The 12,789-nt window shown below is 26.2% G+C and overlaps 4 protein-coding genes across 4 annotated transcripts; 2 read left to right on the forward strand and 2 right to left on the reverse strand.

Moving 5' to 3' along the window:
- The first annotated feature begins 62 nt into the window (after nucleotides 1-62).
- Nucleotides 63-1,138, forward strand: LOC132938238 (uncharacterized). Its single transcript, XM_061004955.1, has one exon. It carries the CDS (start codon nucleotides 326-328, stop codon nucleotides 1,064-1,066), a length of 741 nt encoding a protein of 246 aa, XP_060860938.1. The 5' UTR covers nucleotides 63-325; the 3' UTR covers nucleotides 1,067-1,138.
- Nucleotides 1,139-1,228: 90 nt separating this feature from the next.
- Nucleotides 1,229-3,640, reverse strand: LOC132938234 (pachytene checkpoint protein 2 homolog). Its single transcript, XM_061004952.1, has 8 exons — nucleotides 3,325-3,640; nucleotides 2,913-3,099; nucleotides 2,658-2,849; nucleotides 2,353-2,580; nucleotides 2,092-2,285; nucleotides 1,867-2,020; nucleotides 1,690-1,802; nucleotides 1,229-1,605 (listed from the first exon to the last, which is right to left on the reverse strand). Exons 1-8 carry the CDS (start codon nucleotides 3,366-3,368, stop codon nucleotides 1,437-1,439), a joined length of 1,281 nt encoding a protein of 426 aa, XP_060860935.1. The 5' UTR covers nucleotides 3,369-3,640; the 3' UTR covers nucleotides 1,229-1,436.
- A 3,786-nt stretch (nucleotides 3,641-7,426) lies between these two features.
- On the forward strand, nucleotides 7,427-9,212 carry LOC132939719 (uncharacterized). The gene is made up of 3 exons (XM_061007048.1): nucleotides 7,427-7,712; nucleotides 8,789-9,005; nucleotides 9,063-9,212. The coding sequence occupies exons 1-3, from the start codon at nucleotides 7,627-7,629 to the stop codon at nucleotides 9,210-9,212; spliced, it is 453 nt and encodes a 150-aa protein (XP_060863031.1). The 5' UTR covers nucleotides 7,427-7,626.
- Nucleotides 9,213-9,669: 457 nt separating this feature from the next.
- On the reverse strand, nucleotides 9,670-11,022 carry LOC132939720 (ATP synthase subunit g, mitochondrial-like). Its single transcript, XM_061007049.1, has 3 exons — nucleotides 10,861-11,022; nucleotides 10,610-10,770; nucleotides 9,670-9,937 (listed from the first exon to the last, which is right to left on the reverse strand). The coding sequence occupies exons 1-3, from the start codon at nucleotides 10,895-10,897 to the stop codon at nucleotides 9,833-9,835; spliced, it is 303 nt and encodes a 100-aa protein (XP_060863032.1). The 5' UTR covers nucleotides 10,898-11,022; the 3' UTR covers nucleotides 9,670-9,832.
- Between the last annotated feature and the right edge of the window lie 1,767 nt (nucleotides 11,023-12,789).

Raw genomic sequence — 12,789 nt, forward strand, 5'->3', positions numbered from 1 at the left:
ACTTCCAAACGGCTGATTGCCCAAGGTTTATAGATAATCTATAAATCTTGCTGAATGCCGAGTGCCGACTAATCTTTTTAGTTGTTTTTTATGCATACAGGCGACAATCGGCATGTAAACATGTTGAATATAATTTTTTATATCGTGCAATGATTGAATCCTCTCGATATTATGTTTAATATTTATATTTTAATCTAATGTGCAAAAGAAATTATATTAATGTTTGACTCAAATACATTTTATATTATTTTAAATTTAAATTGATATTGTAAGAAATACTTAATAGTTAATAACTTTTGTTCGTGTCTAATTGTTAAACACTAAAATGTATATTTTTAATTACTGTCTCCGGAGTAGAATTAACTCTTCAATATTTTCTTCAGTGAAACGGTCTTATACCTTGCACTTAAGAACTTCAGTAATTCATAACAATCGCATGTTACTACCCGCCAATCGGTTTACTGGATATTTAGTGCCAGATCGCTGTTTTATGAAAAAGATGGGCATTTACGAAGTGTACAATAAAAAAGCCGTTCAAGACAGGGTTTCACCATCAGAGTATGAACTAATTTACAACGGCACTGGCGAGATGTATGCACGCTGTTTGAGTGGAATTGTAATCGCTGCCATTATAGTCCTGCCATCAACTTTTATTATTGCCTATTTCTATATTTTGCTCACAGAAGGAAAAATTGATTTACAGACATATTTAGATATATTGCTTATACCAAACTCAACATTCGAACTTATGATAATGATTCCTGTATTGTTTCTTATGAAAATAGTGTCGTACAATTTTATTTCTAAATATGTATTGAGAATTTACAGACACAACGCAAAAAGACAGTATGTGGGTGTGTACATAAATCCAATTTTACCATGGAAAAATATAACGTGCACATTTGAAACAGCTATTAAATTGCCGAATAGTATAAATGTTTTCATTCCTTGGCACAAAGAGTATTATCGACTAGCTGGACACAAGTCAATTATCCTAAGAGAGAGATTCAAAAGGCCAGTAGATTATGACAGAATGCTTGGTTTAGTAAAGACATTGGATGAATGATTAGTCAATACATTTTAGTTAGTGACTATGTGTTAATGTTCGAGTTTCTAAAATAAATGTATGATAAAAGAATTTTTGTTTTTCAATTTTTATTTTTCCATCTCTTTCACAATCACAAATACAACCAAAGTTATTTTCTAACTAAACATTTGTATAATCTCTTTATAAGACTCAAATATTCATTATTATTTAGTAACTGTTGAGTTATTTAATTTGGTTTGTCAAAATAATGAGTAAAATTGTATATTTTATATTTAATCTGTTTTATACTATAAGATTATTATTAAAACAAAACTATTTGAGATATAATTACAAATTACTATAAAAACAGATTTGTAATTCACAATAGTAAATATAAGAACATGTTTAACTATTTTATTTTAGTAAGGCCAGCATCTTGTGTTTTTTGGTACTTCACTGCTTTATGTAAGGCCACCAAAAACTGATGAACACCATCACATTGCGGGTGACGTATGTATATAGAATGTGCTATAAAAGTAATTTTTTTTAGAACACGTCCACTCAAACCAACACATTCTCTAAAAAATTAAATTACGGAAAAATCAATATATATTGTTTAATACATTCAAATTATATTTTAAATAAGTAATTTTTTTTTTTACTTGGAAATTAGATGTAGTTTTTGCGTTGTATTGAGAACTTCTTTTTGGTCTGCATCAATATTAGGGAGACGATCAAATTTATCATGTTCTTCTGCATTTATTATCAGTTTCACCTGTTTTTTAAGTAAAAAATGTTATGTATAATGTATAGTTAAAGCATTAATAATTATTACTTACTTTAATAAGTTCTTCAATAGCTGCTTTAAGTATAGTGTAAATTGCCATTTCTTGAGGAGGGTTGATGAGCATTTTTATGTCAGCTCTATCAGTAAATGCAGTATCGATGGCTTCTGTCACATTTGATGTCGTTAAAAATATAACATTTGGATACCTTCAAAAGATACCCATAGCAAATAAGTAACAACAATAACTTATTTAACAATTATCAATGATTATGTTTACTTTCTTAAATTATCAAGTTGTGTGAGTACAGCATTTACAACTCGTATAGAGTCTGATGGTTCAGTACCAGATAACACTGCATCTCGAGCACGCGTTAAACTCTCTACTTCGTCAATCAATATGAATACTAATGAATCACCATACTCCAAAACATTTTTTATTTGTTGGAACATAGACATTACCAATGATCCACTCTATAATAACATTAATTCAAAGGGTATAAATGGTTGGCTTTTAATTATTTATAATTCCAATTCTTACTTCAGAGAAATATTTGGACAATAAATTGTGACTATTTATTTCAATAAATTCAAAAAAATTGTACTGTTTTCCCAATCGTATTGATAATTTTTGGGCAAGGGCCTTACAAATGGATGTCTTGCCAGTACCAGGTGGACCATGTAATAGAATTAACCTATTATAGCTAATAATATTAGTGTTAACATTATGACGCGCAAAATTCATCCCGGTCTGCGCGTACTGTAAAAGCTAAAACAAACAAGTTTTAAAATAAATCAACTATTTATATAAACTAAATATTACATATTATAATGTTGTACAATTACAATTTCTTTAACCGGTTCCTGAAACACCAATGATTCCCAGATACCACAAAAATCCACATTGGGTAGTATACAACGTCTCATTTTACATGTAGACTCATCGGTTGAGGTATCATCTACTAAACCACTATCTTCTAATTTGTAAAAATAGATTTTAATTAAGTATGTATCTAAATCTAATGAATCAACTCCTGCCTGTAAATTATTTTTAATTATAATTGGGTTAAACCTTAAAAAAATATTTAATAAATTTCTTACCTCTATCACCATTGGTTCAACATTTTCAATATCATGTAAATTTTCTATTTCGCAAATTTGTATATATTTTACAAAATCGGATAATCCTTCAGTGACAAATGTAGTGTGCATAGACTCTGGGACAATTGGCTCAATATTTTTTAATTCAAGTCTGATGGCTTTTTCCAATTCAGGAATTTCAATAGCTCTACACAAAAATGTTTCATAACTAACAGATAATAATACACTTATCATTTGTTTTTAATAATAAAATAGTCTGTTGTGTAATTTAGTGTAAAAGTGAATGCTTAATATTGGTATAGTTAACTACACTAGTAGACAACTTGTTGATATTTCCAATTTCAAATTGTATACCAAATGTTGGCTAATAATTAGAAGCAAATACATATTTAAATATAATGTAGGTACATACTTATCGGCTTGTAAAAGCACTTCCACATGCAAAATATTCTTCATCGTTTGTTAGAAAAATCAATGAATTTAATATTAACGTTGAAATGTTTGTAGTTATTCACTATACCAGACTTCAGTATATTTGATACTATTAATGTATATTATTCACTTGAAGACATAGAGACGTGGATAATATTCATTAATCGAAATCGTGATCAATAAATATTTTAATTAATTTATATAAATATATTATGTGATTACCTACGTAGTTGGTTTTTATAATTTGGAAAATTTAAAAAATAAACGAATTAATAATAATGTCAATTAATACAAAATATGATAAGATATGTAACGGAAAATTATCCAAGGAGAATAATATAAAAGTTAATAATAATCACGGTTGTATCATATATGAACTATATCTACAACCTTGATAATAATATCTTAAATGGCGGCATTAAGATAGAGTTCAGTTTCAGTTTCTATCAAAATATTATACCTTTAATCGTGGTTTAATTATTGTTTGAACTGGTTTTTACTTCAGAACTTTTCTGGTAGGAAAGTGAATCTTAGTACTTTGAGTTGTCTAAAGTAAAAAGTGGGTAAGTTATTTGTCGCTCTGCTGTAAAGTAGGTTTCAAGTGGGTCACTGTATACTGGATGGTATTAAATTTGAATTCAATGATATAATATCATTCTATACGAAAAACAATTCTGAGCGGTGACGGTTTGTGGATATTTTATATTATATTTATACTGGTATTATTTATTATTAATACGGTAGCCGGCAAGTTGAATTAAAATTATAAAATTACAAAAAAATAACTAAAATCAAATTATTGGTTATTTAATATGTAATTTCCTCCAAATGTGAACATAAAATAACTAGGTAATATAAAAAAGAGTGATTTATATTTTTGAGATTTTTTTAGTTACAGAATAACTTACTTACGAGGAACCTTGTAGTAAGTTTTCAATCCTTAGTTATATAAGTTGATAAGTTGAACATTCAAAAAATATTTACAAAATAATTTTTAAATTTTAAATTTGATAAATGTTGTCAAAAATCGTACTTTAAATGCTTACAAAAAAAAATATGCTCATGTCTTTTTAATAATTGTCAACTGCTATTTAAGCAATATATCAGGAGCCTTGTATTAAATTTTGACGCTTTTTGGCCAACCAAATAAAGTTTGATTGATATATTTTATAGAAAAAAAAACTAAAAAAATTTAAATTTGAAATTATCCGTAAACAGCTCAAAAAAGTCAAAACATTTTATACATTTTATCAAGATTAGGAATTGATAAAATAAACATACGATATAAATCTCAAGTGTCTACGGTTATTCGTTTTTGAATTACAACAAAATAATAAAATCACTACATGAGAAATCGAGTGAATATCCAATGTTGTAAAAAATATGAACTTCAAATGTTCACAAAAATTTAATTAAATTTTCTTATATAAATTTTTTTTTTTTTTGTAAAAGGTAGATAACCAAATAAGAAGTATTGTATTACATTTTAAATTTTAGATTTAAAAAGAAAAAATTTAGAAATTTCTACATAAAATAGTTTGCGCTTTTTGTCAAAATTCGAACTTTAAATGCTTATAAAAAAAGTTGTGACTATGGATTTTTAATATTTTTTAAATGTAATTGTAACTATAGAAATTCGCTAGACTAAACCGGTTTAAAATTATCCCACATTATCCTGCACCGGGATAACGAACCATGTAAATGATATGGTCCAAACATCCCGGTGCATTATTTTTCATTATAGTCTAGCATTTTCTACGATATATTAGGAACCTATTAAATTTTTATGATTTTCAGACCAACAAATAAAATATTATATACATTTAGAGAAAAAAAAACTAAAAAAATTGAAATTTTAAATTATCCGTAAACAGCTCAAAACGATTCAAAATGTTATCGTGTATAGAACATGAGAATAAAAATATTCAGTGAATATTTCATGTATCTACAGTTATTTGTTTTTTTATTACAACAAAATAAGAAAATTGGTAAATGAGAAATTGAGTGAATATCCAATGTTGTAAAAATATATACTAGGAACCTTCTAAAAAATCAAAACTGAAAATGTCCTTAGACAGCTCAAAATATTTGGAAAATGTTATGGTGTATAGAAAATGCTAATACAAACATTCAGTCAAAATTTCATGTACCTATTACGGTTATTTGTTTAAGAGTTGCACCAAACACCAAAATCTATTTTTTCGAAAACGGATTTTGCGTACAAATTCTTGTTTTTTCTTAATTTTTTTTTTGTTTTTACGGCGCTTTTGAAAACTACTCGAAAATGTTTACTTTTGACCCCCCAAAGTACCAACTAGATTCACTTTCCTATCAGAAAAGATACTGTTGAAGAAAATCTAAGCATTTTTACTGTCCTAAAAGGTGATGACAAACGCAAAAAAAAATAAAAAAAAAACGCATCATTGTAGAATCAATACAATTATCGTTCTGCAGAATCTAAAAAAAATTGTTTATGAATTTTTAACTCAAAATAGTTCGCACATTTTCGTGATTTTTACGTGTTTTGTCAAGATTTAAACTTTTATAAATAATGTTTATAAAAAAAATTATGACTAATGATTTTTAATATTTTTTAAACGCCATTGTAACAATATATTAGGAACCAATTGTATTAAACTTTCAAACTTTTTTACCCAACAAATAAAATTTTATTGACATTCATAGATAAACAAACTAAAAAAAATCAAAATTGATAATGTTCGTAAACATCTCAAAATATTTTGAATATTTTATGGTGTATATAGTATATAGCAAATGCTAACATAAATGTTCAGTGAAAGTTTCATGTATCTACTATCAACGGTTGTTTTAGAGTTACGCCAAAAACCAAAATCCGATTTTTCGGTAAAAATATTAATATTTTATTTAAAAATTCAGTCAACGGCCATAGTATTTAATTGAAATGTTTTTTTGTTGATTGTCGAATATATTCTCGAATCTCGAATATACATTATGTAACTCCTGCATATACCTGCAGGGTGATCAGCTAGGTAGAACTGACTTTTGGAATAACTTTGGTTCTAATCAATATTTTTTATTGATTTAATTTATAGCCACTTGCGCTACACGTGTAATAAAAATAAATTTTTATTTTTTAATACTGAAAAATTGAAAATTGATTTAAATTTTTTTGAATAAATTCAAAAAATCCAATTTGTGAACGTATGTGTTTGACATCCTCTTAATACATTAGTAGAACACTAATAGTAGTCTAATACAGCAAGTGCCAGGTTGAATACATTTTGTGCCAGGTTGAAAAAATTGCATTTGAAAACATATCGTGTGTATAAATTATATACTTTAAAAGTTTCAAGTGCGTTTGAGGTATGAATAATATTTTGTGTACTGTACATCTGACCGATTGCACACGAGTATTGTACGGTCCTGGCTTTAGATAGAATAGTAGATAATATGAGTTTAATCAAAGTAATTCAATCTAAAATCTAGTTCATTACTATATTTATATTTTTTTAAACGCAGTATTATAAATCATAATATTATGTTATTACTTATTAAACATATACGATATACCTACAACCTACATTTTAAGAGGACGTCGCACCTGCATGACGTGTTGTCACTTGTTTCCGTCTTGCACACGCACAAACAATTTTCTTTCACTAGTTTCAATAGGGTGCCATTTTTGATATTAGAGGGGACTGATCTATTATCAAACTTTTAGTAACAAGTAACAACATTATCTTTTGTTGGTTTTTTACGATATTTTAATTTTTAAGTGAATTATGAGCATTTTCAAATATTAGACATATTTTACATACTCATTACTCACTTATTCAAATACCTACCATAAAAAACCAACGAAAGAATACGATAATGTTGTTACTCAAAACTTTTTATTTATTTAATTTAAAATATTAAATTAAGAGTAAGAGAGCAATGCGTGATGATACTGCTTTTAATAAAACTACGGAAATTACAATATTAGGCAATGTATATCAATTCCTTTTTTTAATAATTTCCGGTATCTAACATAATATTATTATATATTTTTAATTTTATACGATATATATCTGTTTAGTACCTAGTTAAACTGTCACTAAGAAACATATATTATTAATACACAAATGTAAATTCCAAATTCAGATATTTACAATTTTATAATAGTTACACTACGACTTCAATTTACCTACTATTATTTAATATCTAATACAAGATAATAAGGTAGATAGGTTCATCAAACATCTTAATATCTTATAACACATAAGAAGACATCTGAAGAATTTCAATTTTAATTTAAAAAATGAACAATAATAATTATAGTAATGATAAGTGTAAAATTAAAAACAATACTCCGGCAAAGACAGAAATAAAAAATTTACATAAGGAGTAAGTGTACTAAATCAATTATGAGATTTAATCTTATTTAATTTATTTATTTACAAATGAACAAATGAGAAATCTAACAATAATTTATCATTAAAGTTAATAATTTTAAATGTATTAATAGGTTGTACCCACATTTGCATGTTATGTCCATTATCATTAATCTTACAAAAAGATATGAATAAATTTCAACTTAAGCAAATTTGTGTTGGGCTGTATATAACATAATCGTAAATAGTTTTTTTTTTAGTAGTGTTAGACCTCTCTGATCACATTAATGATCACAAATGTTAGCCCCCCCCCCCTACATCATGTCTTAGATAATAATCTTACCTTAACATTTTATAATAAGTCAGTTCGCTCTAATTCTAAAAGTCCAAAACTAACGACACTCTATTGAAATATCTGGAATAAATGGATTTATTTTATAAGCATTTGAATTTAAAATTTTGTCAAAATAACAAAAATATGAACATTATTTTGTAGTTAGTTCAAAAATTATAAAAATTTTTATTTTTATAGCTAAAGATTGAACAAGATTTCTCATAAGAAGTTCATACTTTACCAAAAAACCTAAAATATATATAAGTACAGGTTTTTTTGTATAGATATTTTAAGTTCATATTATAGGTACGTATTTAAACAAAGAATATAAATTTTAGTTATTTTGTTCTAATTTAAAAATATAATTTGTGGGTTCTTGGAAAGTTGAACTTGTGATCAATCTTACAAGTTTAAGCTGAATATAATTTTCAAGCATTTGAATAATTACATGTCATGGTCTTGAAATGCTTTGAAGCCATATCTCATTATATTTATTATTTAACCTATTCAGTAGTAGTTACTAATTAGTATGGTTTTTTATAATGATAATATGCTATTTTAGCACTGTGCTTAAAAGTTATAATATAATATTATTTAACATAAAACAAATTATTAATAGCTAAATTTTTAAGAATTCTTAGACCTAAATTACTTTAAAAAATGTCCCTAAATCTGCCTGTGAAATGTGCAAAGAGCACACTAATGTTCAGTTTAATCTCTGAAATATGCGATTCAGCTAACACAAATACTTATAGTAATATACAAGAAAGACAACCCAAAACTTGCCAAGAATTATGGAGAAGGTGTGAAGTATTGTGTTCGTCAATTAACCCATTGGAGAGAATCAAGTATCAAGGAAGTGGATGTTGCCGCATGTCACCTATACCTACTACAGATGATTTTAAACTATTGTTTGAGCCATTGTTTTCCAGGAGAACAACATTTGCATTTTATAAAGAAGTATTCCACGTGGTAATAAAGCTCAATGACTAAAAAAATCATAATTATTATATTACTATATTTATTTAGGACCAAAGATGTACGTGTATGAAATTCAATGGTATTGAAGAAGAATGTAAACACCCAGAATGCAAACAGAATTTGAAATGCTTAAGCATACCATTAGCAACATGTTCACCAGCTGAAAATTGGAAAAAATACTATGGACAAACTTCATAATTTTATATTCACTGATCAAAACAATATTTATTATATTACTTTATTCTATAATCATATTTACTGTATAATATAATAATAAAATAATAGTATAATCATTGATTCTAGAATAAAGTTATCATATAATAATTATTGTTCGATTAGTATATTAAATATTATTTAATTATGAAGTGTATCCGTAATATATTTTCCAATTTTCAGCTGGTGAATATGTTGCTTAAGCCTTTCAAATAAAGGCTAAATTAATATTTTATCTAAACACCTTTCTACATTAAAATTATCTGCATCTAATATGTTCATGTTTTGAATATTAATTATTATTATGTAGTCAAACAACGAAAAAACCTTAAATGTCCTCATAAAATAATGAACAATAAACCTATAGAGTAAGAGTAATCATTTCGGCATTTCATTGTAATAATTGTAGGATATAGTTTTCATAAATAAAAAAAGGGAATAATACTGTTTTTTACTCTTTACTATTTATATAACTGTAGACATGTTTACATGTGAATTTGAATGATAAAAATGTTGTATTCCTACAAAATAATATAATTTCTAGATACAAAATTATTGTATACAATCTGAAGAAGCATTATTAACTTTAAATTACAGGAATACATTTATAACTTGATGTCATAACCAATCAAGTGCCTCTTTCCTATACATTCACCAACATAGAACCACATATATACTTCAAGAGCGATGAGTGATTTGAGTGTAGCATCCTGTAAAATTAAATAAAATATATTTTAAAATAGAAGTATTAATAACACGGCATGCATAACAATTTTATTGCCAAACAAATTCATTATAATAAAATATTTGATTTCAAAAAATAAAACTATAGGTACATCATTATTTAGATATAATTAATTAGTATTAGTTAGAAATAATCAAATTACAGTATCAAATTACATATTTGTACAAAGAATACTAAATTAAAAATATTGAAATTGAAACTATGGATAAGATTATGCTATTATATGGATTAAAATTTCAAATTATTGAATGGTTTAAATGTTAATTATCAAGACTCAAGGTGCTTTGGACCAGCGTTTCTCAACCTCATTAACCACTGATTTAGAAAAAAAACCTTATATTTACATTAAAAATAAAAATCAATACACAATCAAAATGATAAAAATGAAAAAATTAGTTTATAGCATAAATATATTATAAGCTATGAATAATAAAGTAAAAAGTATAAATTAATGTGACATTTGAGATTGTTTTATATTCAAAATGTTTTTATTATTTTAAGGTTTTTAAAAGGTAGCGGATAAAGTCCACAAAAAAAAAAAAAGGTGAGGAGACTAATTTTATTTTTTATCTATCTTGGAATCGCGAAAGTAGAATAAACATTAATAATAAACATTTAAAATATCACATGAACCAACCTTAACGGTAATATTTTTCCAACGTCCAGTTCGAGCTGTTTGTATCATTTTAGAAATCTCATTTTTAATTTCTGGCAAGTCAGATAATTTGGGTGGAGTTAACTCTACTTTAGCATATTTTACAAAAGTTTGTAAGTTGGGCTTGGCTGTGGCAATGAATGCTAAATAATATTATAAGAACATATTATTAAAATAACAATTTTATTTTTGAGAATTAAGATTTGATATTGACTTAAGGAACTAATACTTACAGCTAATTAAACCAACTTTCTTGACTGCCCCGCTCATTTTGATGATTTTTTAATTAACAAAATAGGTTTAAAATGTTTAAATTATTGTAAAATACAAAGTGAAAATGTAAATGATTAACGAGGTATAAAACCCAAAGGAGTAATACGAAATACGAATTATAAAGAATGAAGTATGAATGTCAGGTCAAGTGATAAAATAACAGCTGTACAACCAACGAATTGGTGATAAAGACGTTCTAAACATAATTCAAAGATGTTCTAAACTAATCTAATCAGATTTTTTATTTGGCGCTATAGTTAAGCAAATAAATAATGTAGAGCACGGTCTTAAAATGTATTGTAAGATATTAAAACAATAAAAATTCTGTGAGCTCATAGGGTTTACCCTCCCCCCCCCCTAACTGTTTTATTACGTGCCCTTTTCAAGTGCCCGATAGCCCCCCATTGGCGCAACTAGGGTCTAACCATCATAATCATATTGGAATACCATACATTTTATGTTTTTAAAATATGAAATATTATAGCACTCCACGTTTTAGAGGTCTAGTTGCCTCTATATAATATATTCCTATATAGAAAATATCCACAACCCACCACCATAGAAAATTCCTGAGAAGTGACAACGCCACTGATTCTGTGCCTATATACTATAATAATTAATAATATAGTCTATAGTAATATTATATTTAACGGTAAATGGATATTTTCTCATCGACTGTTTTCGGTCTAGTGGGACATTTCCCCCCGATATATTTTTGATGCGGAAATTTTCCCCTCCCATTTTTTTTAAAATTTATTAATTACTAATAATATTAAATTTAATAATACAATATTATTTATTATTTAATATGAAATTATTTTTTTTAAATAAAATATTATAAACATTTTTTTTTTCATAAATATAATAGATTTTAAATGAATTTGTTCGATCCACTAAAATACTTAAACAATAAAAATTAAAAAAAAAATAAGTATAAAATAAAACATAATTAATAAAAATGGCTAAAAATTCCAACATAAAAATGATTTATTTTGTAAAAAACATTTGTTATTTCTAAACACATATTGTTTAGCCTTTGCTCATATTTTATTTTTTTTGTTAAGACTACCAGTTTGGATATTTAACAAAATTAATAATTGCTTTTGAATTTGATTCAAGTAGTTCAGTTGATTAAAAATATACATTTATAATATATTATATTCATGAAAATATTTAAAAAATATTAGACAATAGGCAAAATAATAATTTCATATTAAATAATAATATTATTAAAAAGTCAACTTTAAAAAAAAATGGTGGGAAAATTAAATATATCGGTTTGAGGGGGGAAATGTCCTACTACACCGAATACCGAAAACGGTCGGGGGGGGGGATGTCCGTGATTCGTATTTGACTATACTTAAACATCATCTATTCGACTATTCGTCTACAAATTATAAAAGTATTTAAAAACAATGGTAACATCAAATAAATTGTCTTTGTTTATTCAGCTAGGTACTCCATAGTCAATTGAAAAGATTTTGGTAATTTGACACAAAATATGTTTTCTCAATAGTATTGGCCAGGGGCGCTCGCAGAAAATCAGCTCCAGTGGGTGCAAAATTAAATTTATGTTATACATACATATGTATTCACATATTTACATTATTATACACTGATTTTTTGTTCATTGAAAAAAATCCCAGTGGGTGCAATGGCATCCACTGGCCCCTCTATGTGGGCGCCCCGGGTATTGGCATTGATAAATAAGCAATAATTAATTTCATAAAACAAATATTGAATAGTCATAAATCATAGGTGCAATATTGCAATGGTTATAAATGATACTTTTGTACCTAACAATATTGTTATCAGATCAATAAATTATAGCTATGATCAATGGAAAAATGAAAAAATTGAAGCTCAATGACTATGAGACTAATGAGAGA

The sequence above is a fragment of the Metopolophium dirhodum genome, chromosome 2 (genome assembly GCF_019925205.1).
Source record: "Metopolophium dirhodum isolate CAU chromosome 2, ASM1992520v1, whole genome shotgun sequence".
Taxonomy (NCBI): Eukaryota; Metazoa; Arthropoda; class Insecta; order Hemiptera; family Aphididae; genus Metopolophium; species Metopolophium dirhodum.